This window comes from Pteropus alecto, unplaced genomic scaffold (genome assembly GCF_000325575.1).
Source record: "Pteropus alecto unplaced genomic scaffold, ASM32557v1 scaffold226, whole genome shotgun sequence".
Lineage (NCBI taxonomy): Eukaryota > Metazoa > Chordata > Mammalia > Chiroptera > Pteropodidae > Pteropus > Pteropus alecto.
The window spans coordinates 1,308,401-1,331,037 of NW_006440132.1; the positions used below are offsets into that span (position 1 = coordinate 1,308,401).

Here is a 22,637-nt window from a genome sequence, read left to right on the forward strand (position 1 = left end):
AGAGGTAAGCTTTGGCCCAGGCACCGAAAGGCTAGGCGTCGTGAGGATCCAGATGCGCATGCTCCGCCTCCCTTTACACCCTCCTCGGCGCTCCCGCTTCCCCCTCCAGGCGGGGGCCGGAAGTGCAGCCTCGACTGCTGGGCGCCGCGGGCGGAGGGACGCGCGGAGATGACGCAAGCAGCACCGGAAGCCGCTCCCCGGTGAGGCTGCGGACCCGGAGCGGCGCCCGCTGGTCCAGGTCTGTTCTGTATATGAGGCGGGGCCGGGCGGGGGAGGGGGCTCTCAGGCACCCGCGTCTTTGCTGACACATCGCGTCTCGGGCCGTTTGTCCTCTTCTCCCTGCAGGCGCCATGGCTGCGGAGCGGACCCGGCCGCTGCGAGGCTCTGGCGGCCCGAGAGCGCCTAGTCGGTGTGAGCCCCGCGCGAGGTCCCGGGCCCCGGGGCGCTCGCTCAGGTCAGTGCCGCGCGGAACACGGCTCCAGGAGCAGGGGACCCGGGAGCGACGGACGGGTTTAAGGGATCTGGAGTTGATGTTAGAGATGGGAAAATCGAGTCTCGGAGGTACTGCCTCCTAGTGCCTCAGTTTCCTTAGCTACGAAATGAGTTAACAGTGATGCCCCAGGGCTGCCTTGAGTTTGAAAGATGACAAAGTGTGGAGCGGTGGTTTATGAAGTACAAGCGCTGTACTAATGTGAGGGACTGCGCCATAGTTGTGGGTTTGCCATGGAAACAGGTGAGTATGTGGGGCTCTGCTTGAAATAAAGATAACAGTATTAATGCTAAATAATAATGGTTACTCCCATTTCTGGTAGGCTTACCAGTTGTCGGGTACGGTGCTGAACGCTTTACATACATTATCTTATATACGAAAACCCTTGTAGATAATGCTGTTCGTGGTTACAACTCAGTTTTACAAGTGGGGAAACTGGGCTTGGGATAGGTGAAGTGATTTGCCCAGGGTCGCCTGGCAACAAGTGGAGTTGCAGAGCCCTTATTTTATAAACACTATTTATATTCTTACAAAGCTTATTAAAATTCATCTTAAAACTAAAGGTGGTTATTAAGTAGTATATTCATATGTTTTAAATTCAAAAAGAGGCCTCTTACCCCTATAACTCAGCTCTTCAGTTTTCTCTGGAAGCAACCAATGTTACCACCTTTTTGAAAAGATAGTCTGTGTATATGTAAGTTTATGTGTGTATATATGTGTGTACACACACAGACACACACACACACACACACTTTTTCAAAGCCTCTGTACTATACTGATTATGCTTGATAAGAGAGGGAGGATGAAGCCTCCTCTCCAACAGCAAATGGCCAGGTCTTGGTGGAGGAGAAGAAAATGCATTCACGCTGTTTTATCCAGAATGTTATATTTCTAATAAGACCTAGAGGCATAGGTTTGATTTGGTTTGAGGAGGGTGGGGGCTGGGCAAGATGTTGAGCCTGTGGCTTCCTATAAGACCCTAGAAAGTCACTCTGCTTCTTGGGCCATAAATTTTCCCGTTTATTATTTAAGGGAGTAGTACCGATGCCATAAGATTGTGAAATCAAATGGGTTAATGTCTATGAGTAATAGTCTTTTAAACCAATACAAATACGAGAGTTGCCTAAGGGAACATAAGGAGTTAATGGCAGAACCAGAGACCAAACCCAGGTCTCCTCTCTCCCAATTTAGCAGTCTTTTCGTCACATCACCCATTTCAAAGCTTTGTGATTGTTAATATTGAAGGTAGGAGGACAGGTTTAATGTTTAGTCTGAAGTGGGGGGAAAACAAGGCAAGAAAACACGAGTGTGGATAGAGTGGAAAGAAAATGGACATAGTGGGAAATTGTAGCTTCAAGTCGGGAACTGCTCTTAATTATAAAATTAAACACCCAGTAAATTTGAGGCCTTGAGTTTTTCTTCCACATATCTTAAGCTTATTTTAAAGGATGTTACTGGTCATGTTCCTTCCAGCCTCAGGGTCACTAAAAGCTTTCCTGCCAGGTATTTATAGTAATAAAACTAACAAAAAGTGCCATTCGAGTTAGCCCAGACTGGGCGCTGTGCTAAGCATGTCCCTGCTATATTTCTGACTCTCACCACCTTCAATGTGAGTGAGAGCTTCCATTTACAAATGGCAGAACTGAAGCTTAGAGTTGAATATGCCCAAGATCACATAGGAAGTGGCTGAATTAGTAAAAGATTTGACTGACTCCAAAGCATTTTTATTTACCTTATTCTGCATCTTTATCCAACTGTCCTTGACTATTCCCAGTAATGGGAAGGTTACCACTCTGGAGGCAGCTATTCCATTATTGGAAAGCTCTGATGATTTAAAACCTCCTCCTTATGTCGAATTGAAATCCTGCTTCCTGAAGTATTCCCCTTGGGACCTTGTGCTGCCAGTACATAATATTCCTAGAAGCTCTCTAAAAGAGTTCAGTTTAGACCTGTGTACTTAAGAAAGTTCCCTCCAAAGTCTAGTTGATTTTTTTAGGAAAGTAAAAATTGATGTTTTTAAATCATGCATTCTGCAACATTAACAGGGCCTGCTTCATTAAAATAAAGATGCCTTTTTTATGACAATCAGAGATGAAGAACTGGAAAACAGCCTCCCATAAGGGTTTTAGTACCTTAAAGGTCAATCTCTAATGTAAGAGGAAAAGAAATTCTTAGGAGTGAGAAGGATATATAAATCTCAGAAATGACTGAATTTTTTTAAAGGTGTTCACCAGAAAGCTTGTCCCATTATCTTCTATGGTATCAGGGACATTAATTTGGCATGCTGTAGGATGTCTCTTACTTGTTTTTGAATGGTGGGAACCTGCTAATGTTTTCATGGGTTGACACCCTGATACTATGTATTATAAATTTGCTTTGTGGCCATTTAACAGTTCAGCTTACATAAATAAGCATTTCTATGATGGATATTTGACATACTGTGTTAGAGGAAGCTCCCCACTCTTTTCACTGTAAAAAGTGATTCCTGGGCAGATGTTTTTGGTATATGTTTTAAATTGGCCCGTTATTAAGTAATTAGCTGTTATGACATTGTGTAACTGTCCACCAAAAGGATTGTTTTGTCTTGCTGTGAATGATTTTTTTTCCCCAGAAATGTTATAGGTAGAAGGTGGTTAGAATTCAGAAAGAAGAGGCTTGTTATCTTCTGTTAAGTTGATAAAACTTTGGGTGAACTGATTATTTTTTGGCAGCCAGGTGAATCCTTAATAAATCCTACCTGGCCCAAACCTGGAGGCTTCAAGTGTATTATTTTAAAGTTCATTTGTTATTCCAAAAAAAAAAAAAAAAAGTATATCATGTGGTTGAGAAGTTTTGCTTGCTTCTACTGCTTTTTGCCCAATAACATTCTTGCCAAATTTGATATTGGGGAAATTAATTAAAATGGTTTTTACTCACCTTGCATTAACAAAGTTGGAAGATGAGATCTGGCTTTTTGTGTAGACCTGATCTAGGTGACATATATAGAAAGGAATTATTTTTCTCTTCCACATTAATTTGTACATTTTAAAAATTAGTATGATAGTCTGGTGAGTAACTGATCAGTTTTTTTTTTCTTTTTTTAATTATGAAAATGTTTAAACCTATGAAAATAAAGAGAATAATAAACCTTCATCACCCAGCACTAACATCTATCAACATATGGCCAGTATTGGAAAAGATGGTTTTTACTGATGTGCTTTATTTTTTCTTCCCTTTCCATTAGTTTAGTCCCCATTGTTAAGAGTGAATTGACACCTTGATACTACATAATGATGGATATTTGTAAACATTTTTTATTCCAATCAGCCCTAAAGCAATTTGTCATTTTCCTAAGGCGGAAAGTGGTATAATCAGATAGGCACAGTGCCCCCAGATCTTATCACCAGGTCGTGATGCTTATGGTTGTAGCAGACTTCAGAGACAGCTAGCTTCTTGTGGTCAGAAAAGTACAAATCTTGAGATCTCTGGCCTCGTCTCTTCTGCTGCTATTTTAATAGCTCTGTTGACTATAGGCAAATTACTTCTCTGACCTGTAACTTCCTTATCTGCAAAATAGAGATGATGATACCTGTGTTTTGGTATTTTGTAAGCATCAGGATTACTAATTTGTCTTATTTGTTCAGGCTTCTAAGACCCACATGACTCTCTCTGGGGCACACGGTTAAGAGTTGTCACTAGCTCATATGAAGCTTATAAAAACAGACTGTGTATGGCCAAATAAGGCCTTTGGTAATTCATGTTCTAACAGGCAGTGCCATAAAGGAAGTGGAAGAACCAGAATACCCGAGCCATATAACTTATTAAATCTGCTTATTTTTCTTCCCCAAACCTTTATGCTTAAACATCTATTGGCAAAAGACAGTCACTTCTGAGATTTTGGTAATAAGGTCAGGTTGTACCTACCATGATAAGTAATGTCTTAGGTTATTGCTCCAGATATGCTTTCTGATTGTTACATCGTGGTACTTATTTTTGTGATTTTAGTGCCCAAATAGAGTGTATTAAGGAAATTGTGTTGTGATGGTTTTGATGAGGGAAGGGTGTTTTACATAGAATATACACTGTTTCATAATGAATGAATACATTGTAAATCTTATTGTGAAAATGCATGTAGCATGTGCTAGACTTCAAAAGGAGCAAGTCTATACACCAACATAAGTTTCATTGACTTATGTTTCGGAGATTGTGATTTGTTAAAAAATGTTTTTTTCAACTGTATTTTTGTGTGTGCATGGAAAAATGTTAGATAAATATAGTGTATTAACTGTAAAATTGTAATGTAGTAATTAAAAATAAAGTTGTAATGCCAAGTTTTTACACAAATTTTTAATACTTCATTGTTAGCAGTCTTGCTTGAACGGCCTTTTTGAGCAGAACTAATACAATATTTTGATGTGCCACAGGTAAATTTTTCCATAACCTTATGGAGAGAAAGGACTTTGAGACATGGCTTGATAACATTTCTGTTACATTTCTTTCTCTGACGGACTTGCAGAAAAATGAAACTCTGGATCACCTGATTAGTCTGAGTGGGGCAGTCCAGCTCAGGCATCTCTCCAATAACCTGGAGACTCTCCTCAAGCGGGACTTCCTCAAACTCCTGCCCCTGGAGCTCAGTTTTTATTTGTTAAAATGGCTCGATCCTCAGACTTTACTCACATGCTGCCTCGTCTCTAAACAGTGGAATAAGGTGATAAGTGCCTGTACAGAGGTGTGGCAGACTGCGTGTAAAAATTTGGGCTGGCAGATAGATGATTCTGTTCAGGACGCTTTGCACTGGAAGAAGGTTTATTTGAAGGCAATTTTGAGAATGAAGCAACTGGAGGACCATGAAGCCTTTGAGACCTCATCATTAATTGGACACAGTGCCAGAGTGTATGCACTTTACTACAAAGATGGACTTCTCTGTACAGGTAAGAGACCCCGGAACTGTTTTTTCGATTTTTGCATTTCATAGGATATAATCTTAGAAGTAGAACAAACTACTCCTAAGGCTTGAGAATGACAAGTATTAATTATGTGAGATATCTGTGATGGAATCCACCACCCCCCTGCCACCACCCCAAATCCTCTTTTCCTCTAGAGAGGCCAATCATTTTTATAAAATTTTACAAGAAGAAAGCTCAGAATTTTTTTTAAAATGCTATAAATCAGAAAGCTGTAACTACTTTTTTCCTGTGCTTTTCTTCCATGTATAGTCCTCCAAGTTGGTTAACTTTTATTTATTTATTTTTTGGTCAGCAATGACTTTAGGGAAAAACCAGGGGAAGAGTAGATGTCTAGTGCAAGCACGTAGTTAGATCATCTTGGAAAAATTACTTAACCACTCAGTGTTTGTTTCTTTGTCTATAAAATATGAGAAGGGAAGTATTTCTTTCTTGCTCTGAAATCCTGTGGTTCTAAGAATTAGAAGAGTTTGGGCATGGGAATGAAGACAGTTGGATATTTTAAAACTAGGCAATTAAATGACTATATAACAAACATGATCATTGAAATTTAGAATTATGTATGTCTTCCATTTATAATGGGTTTGTGTTTGTACATATGATTATAATCAGTGCCTATGTTTTAGGCAATACATTTTGACAGGCATGGTAAATAATTCTTAGGCACTGTTTTGAATGGTTCTAGGTCGTTCTTATCAGTGATACAAATGCCTGTTCACTTCCATTGTGTATAATGTATAGGGATACTCTGTGTTCATTCTTCATCCAAGATAATTTCTGATAAATATATGATTATTACTTAAACTATGTAGATGCCATTTTTAATATTATATACTGTTTCTTTGTGTAAATATATCATTATTTAGCTATTTCCATATTAGTGCATATTCAGGTTATTTCTGTTTTTATGAATATTTTTATTTACATTGTTGTTCTTCTCTTAAATTATTTATTTGGGGCAGAAGCCTCAAACTAGAGACTAGAATCACCAGATCCAGAAATATAAATGATTTTAAAGCTCTTCTTAGTATCCTTTCCAGATAGATTGGATTGATGCCATACAGCAAAGTCTTAAATAACCTGCTTCTCCCTCAGAGTCCTATTTTGTATTTGAATAGTTAAGAGATATATTATTTCTCATGATTGTTTTCACACTGCATTTCTTTATTCATCGAGGATATATGTTTTTTTCATGTGGTGCTATAGTCTCTAAAATACTACACATTTTGCTTTTTAAAGTATTAAATTTAAGACATTTCATGGTTTTGTCTGTCATCCTGAAGTTACTCCATGCTTACGTTATTTTTCTTGACAATAAGCATGATTATTGGAACCACATCATCTGTTCTTCTATGCTTTGATATACTTTCCCAGTTGTGGTGATGGCTTTCATGTCTTTTTCGCCTCAGGATCAACTGCGGGTATTTAAAAAAACTTTTTTTAAAGATTAGGATGCAGTATTGCCTTTGAGCTTGCTGCTCATTCGTAAATACTGGCAGTTGACTCATTTTCAGAACCATCTGTAGCTTTTTAAAAATTTCTCATCAAACTTTACTTTTGAAATACAATAATATCTCAATTACTTGGAGCGGAACTGAATGGGATTCATTCACTGAATTTTTAAGTACCCAGAAAGTTAATATCTACAATAATAGGACCCAACCTTGCATTTTAATATTATTCTCTAGGTGGGTCTGTATGTTCTATTTATTCTGATTAAATTAATCAGGTTCACATAATCAGTTTTGAAAATTATACTTTGTCTATTGAAAATGGGCCAAAGCATTACTTAAATTTTTTAATGCAGTATTCCTGGGACTGTTACTAGTGAGAGAAATATTTGTTATAGAATTATATAGACATATCTCATTCCGTTGAGCTATACTATATTGTGCTTCGCAAATATTGCATTTTTTTACAAATTGAAGGTAAGACCCTCTACCAGTAAAAAGATTATGACTTGCTGAAGGCTCAGATGATGGTTAGCAGTTTTGAGCAGTATTTTTTAATTAAGGTATGTATTTGGGTTTTTTTTAGACACGATGCTGTTGCACACTCAATAGACTATAGAATAATGTAAACATAATTATTATATGCACTGGGAAACCAAGAAATTCATGTGATTCACTCACTTTATTGTGATAATCACTTTACTGCAGTGTGGAACCTAACCCACAGTATCTCAGAGATATGCCTGTACAAGTGTTTGTGTCATCTTGTTATTTAAGAACTTGTATTTGTTACTGTGGTTAAATTGCAGAATTCTGAATTTGGCAATAAGTGTACAGTAACTCTCAGATTAACCTCTTGAACAAGCAAGAAAATAGTTTTGCCAAAATGATAGATGGCTAATGCTAAATTTAACATGGTATAGATTGAATGGGGTAGTTATTCTGCTTATTTCTGAAATGATAAGAAAGGAACCTGTTGTGCTTTGTGCTGTTCAATAGATGTTTACTTAAAAAATGCCTCTGTGAAAGACAACATGAGGATATACGTAGATGAATCAGAGCAGAGAGCATATGCCTGGGATCAGGAAGGTAACCTGGTTAAGTAAACGTCTGCAAGCGGGCTGTGGCGACATCTGCCCTTCCAGTGAGGGTAGTAGTATTGCCATGTGGAATTCAGGCTCCAAGTTGTCAGATATGGCTTTTTAAGAGAAACCCCAAATCTAGATTTTTATAAACTATCCTGATTTTCTTTAAAGTACTGCTTTTTAAGTATTATTCACATTTGAAAAATATCATACTGGGTCATAATCAACCTGGAAGCTGCCATATTGTGACCTCTGGCTTATAGTCAAATAAAAACAAGAACTATAAAAGAGGTATGATCAAATGATATAGTTGAATTGTATGAGAAAAAACTTCATATAGTTGTTCAGAGGAAGGAGTGATTTCTTGAGCAGTGTTTCTGTTGAATCTTGAAGAATGTGTTGACTTCAGGGAGATGGGATTCCGAGTAGAAGCGTTCCAGTAGGAAGATAGCACCAGCAAAGGTATGGACAGGGCTAAGCATGGCACATGTAGGAGGAAAATAAAATTTGTTATAGCTGAACTCTTAGGGTACAGGTAGGGACTCTGTAAGAGACTTTGAGAATATAATCTGAAGAAAGAAGCTTGGTTTGTGTTGTGAAAGCCTCGAATGCTGGAACATGAGTTTGGATAGTTTTCTATAAGCAGTAAGAAAAACTTGAAAGATTACTGAGCAGAAAAAGGGCCAGGATCAGAGCTTTTTGCTTCATGTAGACCAGTGTTTATTTCTTTCAGACCCAGGTCCTCTTTTTATAACATTTTACAATATTCTCTGATCTTGAAGTAAAATTCGTAGAAATAATCTGTGTATACATACAATTATTTTAAAAATCAATGTAATGCCTAAACTCTGCTCAAAGGAGAAATAAGAGGACTATAAAGTAACACATTAAACACGTGCTCAAGCACAGCTATGCTGGAAGACAGTAATGTAATCAGAAGTTTGCACCAGTGTGTGCCACACTGAACACGGTAGCTATAAATGCAGAATGTTTGTGTCGCACATAATATCAGTGATGTGATTTCTTCAGTGGTGAAAAACTCTTATCAAATTCCCAACAAAGCAAAGTACACTTTCCCTCAATTTACCTGTTAGTTACAGTCTTAGGAAATTTCGAATAAACTGCAAATATATTTTGTAAAACAGACTCAGGTAACTATGGATAAGCTTTTCACTTATCAATATCTGACAGAACCTTCAAGAATGTCATGCAATATACAAGATAATTCTTTTTGTGCAGTTTCCCAATCACTGCCGTACGTCTAGCAATCCTCACCTCTGCCCGGTAATTGCCAGTAATACTACCCTCCCCCAAATCTTTATGACTGTTGAAGCTACCCCTAAGAATTTTTAAAATATTCCCTTAGGAGATGCTATTTCTATTGAGACCCTCTGACATAGAGAAAACTGGAGATTCCAAATTAAAGTGTTAGCTTGATGCGGTTTAGATGAAGGTAAATAGGCCTAGATTTAGGACAGTAAGCGTGGAGATTTTTAAAAGGAGCAGTTGAGTGGAAGAGCAGCCATTGAAATAGAATTGACAAGATTTGGCAACGAATTGGGTATGTGGCAAGGAAAAGGGAGATTTCAGAAGTGGCTGAGGTTTCAAGCTGTGTGTATACCTGGGAAGATGGTAGTAACAAGAATAGAAAATGAAAGACTAAACGCGAAAGGGTAGATGAAGTTCGATTTGAGATAAACTTAATTCAGTTGGATATGTAAATGGAGGTTCCTACAGGTATCTGAAAATGCAGGTTTAGAGCTTTGGGGAGTGCTTGGAGCTAGAGGGAAAGATTTAGGAGTTAGTCATATCACAGCTGTGACTGTAACTGTGAAATTTCAAAAGGAGATGTAGAGAGGAAGAATTAAGCCTAGGAGCCTTGAAGGGTGTGCTTAGACAAAGGGGAGATGTAAAGAAACATTGCTGTTGAAGAGACTTTCAAGAAGGAGAATGAAAATTGCCTGTCTTAAAGAGGCACTGGTAAATGTTTATTTAGTTGGTTTACAGAGTCAGATGCCTCAGAGAGGCAGTTGAGAGCTGAGATCTGATTCTACCAGTTAAATATTTAACTTAGCTTGGTACAATATTTACTCCATTTGGGTTCAGCTTATTTTTCTGCTTTTGTAATACAACCATCCCTGTAATTTTTTTTCATATCAAAATATTGTTTTCACCCTATTTTCTAAATTGAGAGGGCTTGTTTTTCCCTTTTATCTAGTGAAAAATAGTCTGCATTTACTCAGGCCTTTTTCATTTCTAGGCTGCATTGACAGCCTCTTTGAAACATTTTGGTCTAGTCATTGCAGCAATTGGAAATCCGTAGAGAAGGATGACATAAAGCCCAAAAGAGCAGAGAATAATGGCTCCTAAAGGCTTGACAGTTTAGAGTGGACTTGTACTGCTATAAAATAGAACTCAGCTCAACCTAATTGTTTCCTGATGTTTCTTTAGGGTATAAAACCCAGTTCTATATAAACTAGTTTAAATAGTTTGGATAATATCTCCCTTTTTAAAAATCAAATTGTGGCAAAATATATATAACATAAGATTTATTTTAACCATTTTTAAGAGTATAGTTCAGTGCCATTAAGTATATTCACATTGTTGTGCAAAAATACCACATCCATCCATCCATCCATCCTTCTTGCTTTCTTTCTTTCTTTCTTTCTCTTTCTTTCTTTCTTTCTTTCTCTTTCTTTCTTTCTTTCTTTCTCTTTCTTTCTTTCTTTCTTTCTCTTTCTTTCTTTCTTTCTTTCTCTTTCTTTCTTTCTTTCTTTCTCTTTCTTTCTTTCTTTCTTTCTCTTTCTTTCTTTCTTTCTTTCTCTTTCTTTCTTTCTTTCTTTCTCTTTCTTTCTTTCTTTCTTTCTCTTTCTTTCTTTCTTTCTTTCTCTTTCTTTCTTTCTTTCTTTCTCTTTCTTTCTTTCTTTCTTTCTCTTTCTTTCTTTCTTTCTTTTCTTTCTTTTCTTTCTTATCTATCTATCTATCTATCTATCTGCAGAACTGTTTGCATCTTTCCAAACTGAAACTCTCCTCGGTAAACACTGACTCCCTATTATAATACTCCTCCCCTCAACCCCTGGGACCACAGTTTTACTTTCTGTCTCTGAATTTGACTATTTAGGTACCTTATATGGATGGAATCATACAGTATTTTTTCTTTAATGACTGACTTATTTTACTTAGCATAATATCTTCAAGATTCCTCCATGTTGTACCATATGTCAGAATTTTCTTCCTTTTTAAGGCTGAATATATTCCATTGTATGTATAGAACACATGTTGTTTATCCTCTCTCCTAGCTTTTAACTAGCCTTCCTCCAGTTTTGCCCCCTTCAAACCATTTTCTGTGATGCAGCCATAGTGATCTTTCAGAAATGCAAATGAGGTCATAGTTAGATGTTCGCCTGACGCAGTTCTCCCGCCAGACCCTGCCACTATTTCCCAGTCATATGGAACTGCTTTTATAATCAGTGTCCATGTTTTAGACAGTGGGTTTTCACAAGCATTGTAAATAGTTCCTGGACAGTTTTCAGAATGGTTCCAAGTAGTTCTTTATGAATTGACCCCAGTGTCTATGCACATATGTTTAATTACATATAGACATACTTAATAGTAATTTAGAGGGTATATACCAGGGGTTGGCAAACTACGAGCTGCAGGGCCAGTGCAGCAGAGTAGAGTAATTCCTAAAGAGACCGTATGGCTCAAAAAGCCTAAAATATTTACTGTCTGATCTTTCACTGAAAGTTTTGCTGACTTTTGGCGTATTCTGTTCCTTGGCAGAGGAGGTTAACTTATTCTTTAGATTTCAACCAGTTAAAACTTGAAAGTTTTTTTTAAGTTTGAAATCTCTTCTTTAAACTATCCTATGCCAAAACCAAGATTAAAAGCAAATAAGAGTATAGTTTAGGAGCCAGTCATGCCACCTCCAAAGGCATATTTGTGAAATCCTAGATGTTGAGGAACACCATCATAAACTCAGTGGAGCTTTGTCTGAGGTGTTTTCTCCTTTTATCCGCTCCTTGTATTTGCTGTGGGCTTTTGTACTGCCCACCACTTACTGTACTGAGCTATTATTGCTTGTTTAGCCTTTTTGCCTTCCCAGGTAGACTAAGCACTATGAGAGCAGGAGTCCTGCCTGACATAGAAGTTCTGTAAATATAGGTTGAATGAATGAATGAAAGCAACCCTGTTTGAACACTTGCAATAAATCAGAACCAAGGTCAGATAGGATCTAAAATGATTTCTTTTCCTGCTTTAGCTCCCTAGGAATACAGTCACAGAATGCCCAAGCTTAAAGATTATCTAGACCTGTGCTGTCCAGTATTGTTGCCACTACTTATGGCTTTTGAGCACTCGAAATGTGTGTAGTCCAAACTGAGATGTGACATGCGAAATACTCATTAGATTTTGAAGACTTAGAATATAAAATATTTCATTAATTATTTTTGTATTAATTACATGTGAAATGACAATTTGACATTGAATTAAATAAACTATATTGAAATTGCTTTTTACTTTTTCAAGTAAAAGAAAAATTTAAACTACCTTTGTGGCTTGCATTATATTTCTACTGGACAGCACTGTTCTAGAACATTGGTTCTCAAAATATTGCTTATGCATTAGAATCACTCGGCACGCTTTTAAGATTATTGGAGCCCACCTTAAATATTCTCAGTTAGAATTTCTGAAGGCAGGACCTTGCATGTTTTGATAAAGCTCCTCAGATGGATTCTGAAGTCTTACATACCCACTGAGAACCAGCAACCAAATCCCACCCCTCATTGTATAGAGTGGAAATGGAGTGCCTAAATAGTAAAGTGACAGCAAATAAGTTTTCATTTCAGTGTGCTCTCTCACAAGGTTTGCCCAGGTTAAAATTCACGCTCTACCTCTTTCAACAATGATAGCTATTTTTCCATTGTCTGAAACACTGGCTCTTGACCAGCCCTTAAAGGTAGAATTGTGATTAGCTTTATTTAGTCATTTCAACCTTTTGAAAACTAGTCATTTGGTGCTTTCCTAGAATACTGTATCCTCGTAGTGATGATATTTGTGTCCTCAAAATGTCTTTGTTGATTCTTAGTACTACTTTCCCAAAGGATAAATTGTGAGATAAGAGTTTATCATTGGAATTTTTAAACATAATTAAAGCAAAGTCCTGAATTGTCACCATGATCAGTATAATATTTTCATCAGAAGCAAAAATGAAACCTACTTTTTTCTACAGAATCTTTGTAGGCTCTACAAGCTCATTGTTGAATTGCGAATGTTTGGAGATCATTTATCCCTGGTTTTCTTAGAGTTTCCTTTACACATTTCAACGTGGCCCAAGAAATTAGCAGTTAACCGTTGCAGAAAGTTAACCTGTGATCCGAGGCTCCTCTTCAACTTGCCTTAGAGCAGAACATGTTCCAGCAGACAGCTTTACTCTTCAGCGTTTTTTATTTGTTCAGAGTTGTTGGGTAATGGACAGGCATGCAAATGTACACATGCAGTCATAGGTAATAGCTATCGTTTCAAGCTCAAATCAGAGCTTATGATAGTCAGAGATTTATGAAGTTTTTCAAGTGGAAGCACCAAGGTATGCTTTAGTCTAACTTTCCTCTATAACCTGGAAACTTAAGGGAAAAGGACTGCACCAAAAAGCTTGTATCCAGTCCCTGTGCTGTTAACACCATTTGGTGGTTCTGAGCATTGTGTTACCTTCTCCATGCTTCGGTTTTCTCAGCTATAAAGTTGAAGTGCTAGGGGAGGTGACCATTACGATTCTCCTTTAAGAATTCCGTGGGGATTGATTTTCCTTCTTTAGTGTTTGTTTTCTTACTGATCTCACCATTTTTCTCTTGAAGGGTCAGATGACTTGTCTGCAAAACTATGGGATGTGAGCACAGGACAGTGTGTTTATGGCATCCAGACCCATACTTGTGCAGCGGTGAAGTTCGATGAGCAGAAGCTTGTGACAGGCTCCTTTGACAACACTGTGGCCTGCTGGGAATGGAGTTCCGGAGCCAGGACCCAGCACTTCCGGGGGCACACGGGGGCGGGTGGGTTGCTCTTTTTCAAGGGTTTCTATAGTTTTTTTAACCTCATTCCTTAAAGCTGGGAGCCAAGAATGTGATCCCCTTTTTTGTTTTGTTTTTGTTTTTTTATTTAATCTCCCCTCTTTTTTCTCAGTCACAACAGTTAATCCCTTTATTTAACTTATTCTTATTTGGAGTTTCCCCCCTAATTTTGCTTTTCCTTGGCCCATTTAAAAACTCATATATACCCTTATGCTGGGAGGGGGCAGTTCTCTCCTATTTCATTTATATCTTCTTGAACAGTCAGTCCCTTTTGCTTTTATCAGATTTCATATTTCCAAATGGAGTAAGTCCCCCCACTTGTATTCAGTCTACTTTATTAGTAGAATTAGGCCTGAAATCCTTTGGAATGATAGTCGTTCCCAGATTGTGTGATCTACACATATTACATCAAATTGGAGCATGGTTGACAATTGATAACAAGCTACTGCCTAGAGATAAGATGAAAGAAATATATCTGAAAGTTTCTTAATAATTTCACAGCAGCCTTACCTTGCAAAAACTGGTCATTTGATTATAACCTTGAGACCTGAGCTTTGCCTCTGTGCATTGTATTTTTGAATTTTGTGCAGAAATCATGCCGAGTTGTTTCTTGGCCTCGTGCAGTAGCTCCCTTCTTCCTTTCCCCCATGTACCCACTGCATTAACCTTTGAGAGTCACAGCCTCTGCTCCTAAGCATCACACGTTATGAGCAGCCTTCCTGGACTCCCTAAACAGGTAGAGTCCCTCCTCTACACGTTTCCCAATGACCAGCATTTCTGTCTTAACACTCATCATACAACTAAGTATGATGATCTTGATTTCCCCCAGCTGTGGGCCCCAAAAGGACAGGGATCCTGCCTGTCTCCTTCACCCTTAGGTCTCAAGTTCTTTGCACTGCACCTGGTACTCAGTAATTCTTTGAAGTAAGAGTTTTATTGCCTAAAGCAAAATTTTTTCCCATTTTGTTTGGCATCCTCTACATTTTTCCTCAGTCTGCTATCTGCCATCATTTGTGTGTTGTAGAAATTAATATGTGAAGATACATGGTTTACCATGGAACTAATATTTTAAACCAAGTGTACCATTCCACAGTGTCAAGATATTCACTGACTTCAGGTGATTTTATAACCAATCAGCTTCGAGAGCCCTGCTCTAAAGTTTCTCCTTGCTGTTTCCCGGACATTGCTGTGGCTTTTCCTAACTCCATGCCTTTGCTGTTCCCTCTACCTACAGTATTCTCTTTCTTTTCTTGATAAACTCTACTCATCCTTCAGGGCCCATCTCCAATATCGCCTCTTCCCTGAAGTCCTCCCTGATACCCCTGGGCAGAGTTAGTCATTCTCCTTGGTGTTTCCCTAGCAAGAGGTAAACATTTACTTTTTTTGGACTTCCTCCTCCACCCCTCACTTAGACTGAGTTCCTTAAAGAGAAGACCAATGTCTTCATCTCTGGGTCTCCATTGTTCTTTTTAGAGTTTGGCAGACATTTAAAAACAAATATTTCAGTACTTGCTATATACTCAGGTACTTTTTTAGGTACTAAGGGTATAGCTGTGAAGAAATGCAGACAGGTCTGAGAGAATGGCTTTAGAGATCCTTGTTTGTGTTTTGTTCTCATTACATTGACTTTTCTTGAGTATGGGTATTGCTTTGCAGCTTATATTCTTGATATTTGTCTCAGTGCAGATCTGACTAGGGCCAGCTTTGTTCTGTTTTCCCTGGTTTAGTTGAGGTTTGTATAGTATCAGGCAGGCAGTCCTGCGAACAATGCCATCGTCTCCAACACTGGTTTTGCCTCTCACTTTGAACTAGCACACGTATTATTCCAGGGACTTTCCATCTTTAGAATTGTAAGCAATAATAATAATAAATTTGAAATGGATATTTTTTTATCATAAAATTGCTAGTCAAGTAGCACCATTCTTAAAACAACTCTGGTTGAGAAATTATAAAATTAGGCAGCTAGGGCGAATCAACACTATTGAACTCTGTTATAAAAGACCTTCAGACAGACATGATTTAACTTTGTGTATGTCATATGTTAGTGTTTAGTGTCGACTACAATGATGAACTGGATATCTTGGTGAGTGGCTCTGCGGACTTCACTGTGAAAGTGTGGGCATTATCTGCTGGGACATGCCTGAACACACTCACTGGGCACACGGAGTGGGTCACCAAGGTAGGAGGACTTACAGAAGAAATCTCCTTAACATCAGGCTTTGTTGGGGATGGGGTGGAGGACGGAAGATGCTGCCTCATAAGTGGTAGGTGAGCCATAAGTGGAATAGATGCAACCACAGTGCATGGTGGTGTACAACAGTGACCAACGCCTAAAGGCACTCAGTAAATGTGGATGACTTATGGATGTGGAAAGATGCTTGCAATATAGTAGGTGGGTTGAAGGGGCAAATAAAGCAGATCATACACACAAACCTGTATAGTATGATAACAGTTTCTGAATGTTAATGCACCAAAATGTTGAAGAATTGTATGTGCTTTTTTCCCTTTGGTAAGTCTATTTTTTTTAATCAGAAAAGCAGTTTTTATTTTGAAAAAAATCACGAGAAGAAAAAATCATTGTATAGAATATTTAAAAGAATATTGTGATGTTTTCTAATTTTCAAAAAAAGATTACTTTGAGGATGAAACACAGTATGAATAATGGAAATGCCATGCAGAAACACTCAAATTTACTATGCTATTCTGTGAGGGGCCTAGGATACAGGAGTGAACTAAACAGACCCAGGCCTGACATATTAGTCTAGTAGGAGAAATAGTTATTAAACAATAACTATACATGTAATTACATATAATTACAATTCATGTTAAGTGCCATGAAGGAAAAGTGCAGTGTTCTTTGAGAAAGTCTAGGGAGGTATCTAATTGAATTCGTTCAGGGAAAGCTTTTTGAGAAGGGACAAAATGTGAAGAACAAATTGGAGGTATCTGTGTAGTGGTGGAGTGTTTCAGAGAGTGCAGTGTATGCACAGGCACTGGAGCGGGAAAGAATCTAGTACATTAGGTGATCTAGAAGGCCAGTGGTGCTGTGCTGTTGTTGGGGAGGTGTGAGAGAGGTGGCCATTATATATGGCTTACTGGGCTTACTACATCATAAATGTAGTAGGAAGCAATTGACAAGTTTTGTGCAAGGAAGGGTCTGGTATGATTTATGTTTTAAGAAAGTAACTGCTGAGTGAAAAATGGGTTATAGTGGGGCACAAATGGATACAGGGTGGCCAGTTAGGCTTTTTCAGTAATCTAAGCAAAAGGTACCCATGGCTTGGACTTGGGTGGCAATAAAGAAAAAGAAGGGCACACGTGAAGGATATGCCTTTCAGATAAATCGAGCCAAACTTTTGGACTCATGAGGAACAGAGAAGAAAATCAAAGATGAATAGTGGGTTTTAGATTGGGCGGGTGATTATGTCTTCCTGAAATAGGTAGAGCTAAAAGGAGAACAGTTTGTGAGAAGATCAATAATACCACTAATGTGTACACTTAGAAATGGTTAAGATAGCAGATTTTATGTTATACATATTTTATCACAATAAACAAATTGGGAAAGATTATTTTTGTATTGGGCACACTGAGTATTTAAATAGAAGAGTTATGTAAGACAATGTGGTGTTGTGTTAAGAACAGTAAACTTGAGGCCAGGACAGACTGTGATGTCTTAGACAAGTTACCCCCGTTTCAGGGCCTGAGTTTCATCATTTGCTAAATGTTCCTGTGAATATTAAATCAAATGATGGGACGTACCCAGCAGAGTGCCTGGTACTTAGTGAGTCTGTCAGTTTCAGTTGAATCTGTAACTCAGGCTTCTTCTGAAGGAGTAAGCCTGGCCTCCCCACTCACTTTGTGCTGATTTATTATAAAAATAACTAGAACCTAATGTTTATAGATTACCCTAAGTGCTAATGGAATGTTAGCTTTTATTATGTTATTATTCACGTTGTTTTATTTCATTTTGATTACAGTTCTATGCAATAATAAATGCTTCATCCCCTATTTTAAAGATGAGGAGACGGAGAAACAGAGAGGTTAGATGGTTTTACCCAAGGTTGCAAAGTCAATATATGGCAGATTCTGGTCCTAAGTCTAGCGTTTTTTCCTTTATAATACACATGCTTATGAAAACCCAGATCATTTGTATATACTTCTATATCTGTGAGCTTTTTTCTTTCCTGTTCCTCACATTTTCTATAAAGTAACATTTTATAATTTTAAAAATTAGTCCTAATGTTTGCTTCCAGACTAAAGCTAAGATTAAATGCTGCCAACATTAGACACTTTTAGATCCTCCTGATAATTTACATTCTGGTTGTAGTAAAACTCTTAGTAGAGGTTAATTTGGTTATAGAGTTATGGCTCAGCTATTCTAGCATACTATCTTATTTCAGGCTTTTTTCATGTTTTAGTTTTTTTAAAACAGTATAGAAGTAGCATTAAAAAGATTGTTCTGTAATGTGGATGCTTGTATTTCTAGGTAGTTTTGCAGAAGTGCAAAGTCAAGTCTCTCTTGCACAGCCCTGGAGACTACATCCTCTTAAGTGCGGACAAATATGAGATCAAGGTGAGGTTTTTTCCTCCATTATTTTGCCTCATTAAAGAAAAACTGGCAAATATAAGAAAATTAAAATGCTGTGGCAGAGGGGGAACCTTTCAAGGGAGGCAGGATTATCTTAGTCCAAGCTATCTTAAACCCATTGGAAAGAGAATGATTCATTATTTCTATGTCCTAGGCAGTTTCTAACCCTGATTTTTAAATGAAGAAAAGAAAATACACAGAAAAATATCTTAAACGCATTATGTTTTCTTAAGATACATATCTTGGATGTACCTCAATTCTTAGATCTGAACTATGAAAACAAACATTTACTTGTAAAATAATAAAATTTGCAAAAAGTGTACATCACACTCTTGCATACAGTTGTAGTGCAACTTTTAAACTGTTTCACGCGGTAGGCATTATTAACTTCACTGTGGGGCTGAGGTTCAGAGAGGTTAACTGTTTTACCCAAGATAAGTAACACAGAACATACATAGGGAATTAGAGTTTGAAACCATGCCTCTCAACTGTAAAACCTGTGGTCTTTCTAGTTTACTTCACTTTGTATCTGAATTCAGCAAACAAAAACCACAGTAAGGATAAGCTTTTCTATAGTGATGTGATCTGTCATCTTTCCTAATTTTCCTTTATCTGTAGATTTGGCCAATTGGGAGAGAAATCAACTGCAAGTGCTTAAAGACATTGTCTGTCTCCGAGGATAGAAGTATCTGCTTGCAGCCAAGACTTCATTTTGATGGCAAATACATCGTCTGTAGTTCAGCATTGGGCCTCTACCAATGGGATTTTGCCAGTTATGATATTCTCAGGTAGAGTTTCCTTGGGCCTTTACAGTCTGTTGCAGTTTCTTTATTTTTTTGTTGTAGTTTAATAGTGAAGACAAGCCTAAATATTTCAATAAACCAGTCAATAACTTGCTTTTGGGAAGTGCTTACATTAGTTATAAACAGAATTATATGCTAGAAAACCTCACTCATAAAAATGTTTTCGAGGCAGTAATTAGTAAGAGATAATATGCTTGAACCTAGAAGATCTAGGATCTATTCCCTCCCCTTACTCTGACTCACTTCCCCTTGCAGAATTTTACATAGTTTTCTGGGAAATGAGGGGCTTTGGTAAGTCTTTCAGATCTCCTCTAGTTTTGATAATTTAAGTTCTACTTTCTAGTCACTTGAAATTCTGCATTGAAGGATCGAGTGGCCTTCTGTTTGTTGACTAGTAGAAAGACAGAGGTATTTAGAGAAAAAGAGGGTTTCTTTCTAGAGAAATGAATAAGAAGAGGTCCATGGACAAGTATTTTTGGGGTTCACTGCATACCATGGATTCCTATAGGAGATTGGTGGTATCTGTTAGCACATTGGAGGCTGATGGATAGATGCCATTGCCACATGGTGATTAAGAGAACTTCCTTTATGATAAATAAACCTTGATTTAAGACCTTGTGCCTTCTCTTATGAACTGTGTGATATGTAAGTTTCTTAACCTCTCCATGCTTCAGTTTTCTCACCTGTAGAGTGAAGATTAAATGAAATGCCTGTAATGAGGACCTAGCACAGGACCTGGCAGATCTTTATTACTAATAGCTTAGAGAAGCTCTATATAAAGAAACCTGTTTGAATTTGTTCAGACTACTGTACCTCACACTTACTGTGCACAGAACTGGTTTTTTCTGTTTTTTTGTTTTTTGTTTTTTTTTTTTTTTTGAGAAACAGCTATTACTGGCTCGCAGAATTATTATTCTGCAGCATGGTTCAGGAAATGCTGGCTTGGAGAAGTACAGAAAATTGAACATTCTCTTCATTGTTATATGCATGGCTGTTTGAGGTCCACTTGTATGCGATTTGAAAATACTAGCCAACAGGACTTTGGTGGGCCCCGTCTCTCTGGTCATAAAGTTACAGCCCCATTTATGTCTCCCTGGATTCAGACCTACATTTCTAACCAGTTAGGTTTCCAAGCTATCTATGCTTTGAGGAAAAGAGACTAGAATAGATCCTGGAAGATATTAGGCCAAGCTCTTCATCTTATAGATGGGGAGACTGAAGCCAAGAGAGCGTAGGGGACTTGCCCAACATTCCACAGCTCACCCTAGTACAGCATCCATCTACCCACCCACCCAGCCAGCCAGCCAGCCACCCACCCACCCATCCACCCATCCATCCATCCATCCATCCATCCATCCATCCATCCATCCATCCATCCATCTATCTATCCATTTATCCATGGGTGTCCGTGGGTGGATCATCCAGCAGACATATGCTTTAGGTACCAGCAAGCCAGAGAGAAGGAGCTTTTGAAAGAATTTGATACTTTGCAAAGAAAAAAATCCACGCAGTCACCATGGGAAATCATATCTTTTACAGTTTAGTATCATTTTTGTTTGAATTAAAATTCGGGAAGGAGGGGTACAAAGGCAAGGTAGAATAGAGGTTTTATAATCTTTTTAATGTTTAGAGTCTCTGTAGGTTTTAATTTGCCCCTGCATCTTTCTCATGTGTGCTTCTTACTCAGAATATAGAGTGTAGAGAGTCCAGTGTCCCAGAAGAAGGTTCTGATAGTTTTTGGTATTTGGGTTCACTAACTTTAAGCAACAAATCTACAAGATTGTTTGCTGGTAGAAAGTGCTAAGTTCAGATTTTTCTTTGAAAAGAGGCTATTTTATCTTTTGCTTCCAATCCCACTCCTACCCCAAACACAAATAAACCAACTTTTTTTGAAATCTTAGTACATGGCCTCAGGTACTAGGACCAGGTAGGGCTACTTATGTTTTGAAGCTAATTGAAAAGAAGCAAAGCATAAATGGCAGCATGTTGCTCAAAATATCTAAGATATAATGCAATCTCTTGAGCTTGGTTTTCTTGGTACAACAGGCAGGATTATTTAGGTTCAAGGGCCCAGACTGCACAGCAGGGAAGTCTTTTTACAATTCTAATGTAACCTAAAGGGGCTGTGAGCTTGTCGAGACGTGTATTCTATTCTGCAACATATTTGTGCCTCAGTCTTTGGAGTCAGTTCATCTTTACCAGGCTTAAGTCTTATTCTCTAGCCACCCAGTTTCCTAAGTTTCTGGTTGTTTCCTGCTTTGCATTGATAATGTGGGACTTACTGGACTTCTTGCTGTTTTTCCCAGTTTCCTTCGATCTCTTTTATAGGAATTTTTATTTGTCTATGTTCATTGTACCACCACTCTGTTCACTAGCAGATAATTATTGAGCACCTACCTGTGTGTTAGGCATTGTGATGTACACTGAGAACCAGCAGAGATACTTACCAAATGGGTTTAAATTATTAGCCAGCAGTAATTACATTACATTAAATAGTAAATTACATATAGATGTTTTAAAGATTGGGATAAGCGAAACATAGTATGGGCTACTTTGAGATCCCACCGAGTTCGAGGAGTAAGGGAAAGCTTTGAGGAAGAGATTTGGGCTGAGCTTTAAAGGATGAGTGTATGCATTAACTCAGTGCCAGGGGTGGATATGCAGTGGGGAGCATTGTAGACTGAGAGACCAGTTCAAAGGCCCTGAGACTGAAAAGAGCCTGGCGCATTTGAGGAACTGACAGAAGGCCAGTGTGGCTGGAGATGTGAGTTCAATAGAGAGCAGTAGGTTTTAGAAGTTTAAAAGATGTGGTAATAGGTTTAGAGTTTAGTGTGAGATTAACTGATAGAAAGGGGCCAAAGTAGATGTGGGGAGACCCATTGAAAACCGTTGGCAGCAGTGCAGGCAAAAGGTGACGTCTTGGATCAGAGTAGTGGCAATTCAGATAGTAGCAAATCAATTAGAAGAAAATGTAGGAGATAAAATCAATAGACCTTGGTGATTGAATTTATGTCTTGAGTAAGGAGGTGAGTTGGATGGTTGCCATGTTTCCTAGCTTGAGCAACTGGGTGAATGAGCAACCAAGGAAATAAAGAAGAGAAACAGGTTTGGCTAATAAGTTCAGTTTTGGACAGGCCCGGTGTGAGGAACAGGTCTTCACTACAAATACCCTCCCTTCCTCATGTCAGACTGAAAACTGCTTCAGTGTG

The 22,637-nt window shown here is 38.1% G+C and overlaps 1 protein-coding gene across 4 annotated transcripts in view; it reads left to right on the forward strand.

Annotated features, from left to right (window-relative positions):
- Positions 1-84: 84 nt before the first annotated feature.
- FBXW2 (F-box and WD repeat domain containing 2) overlaps positions 85-22,637 on the forward strand; it is a 25,582-nt gene continuing 3,029 nt past the window's right edge. The window contains exons 1-7 of one of the 4 annotated variants that reach the window (XM_006917081.3): positions 85-238; positions 346-733; positions 4,894-5,403; positions 13,825-14,019; positions 16,083-16,216; positions 18,524-18,610; positions 19,244-19,413. In XM_006917081.3, coding sequence (XP_006917143.1) covers positions 724-733; positions 4,894-5,403; positions 13,825-14,019; positions 16,083-16,216; positions 18,524-18,610; positions 19,244-19,413 — 1,106 coding nt within the window. In that variant the 5' untranslated portion in view covers positions 85-238; positions 346-723. Of the gene's footprint in view, positions 239-345; positions 734-4,893; positions 5,404-13,824; positions 14,020-16,082; positions 16,217-18,523; positions 18,611-19,243; positions 19,414-22,637 lie in introns of those variants that run through there. The other 3 variants (XM_006917082.3, XM_015593361.2, XM_015593360.2) reach the window with 3 other exon arrangements.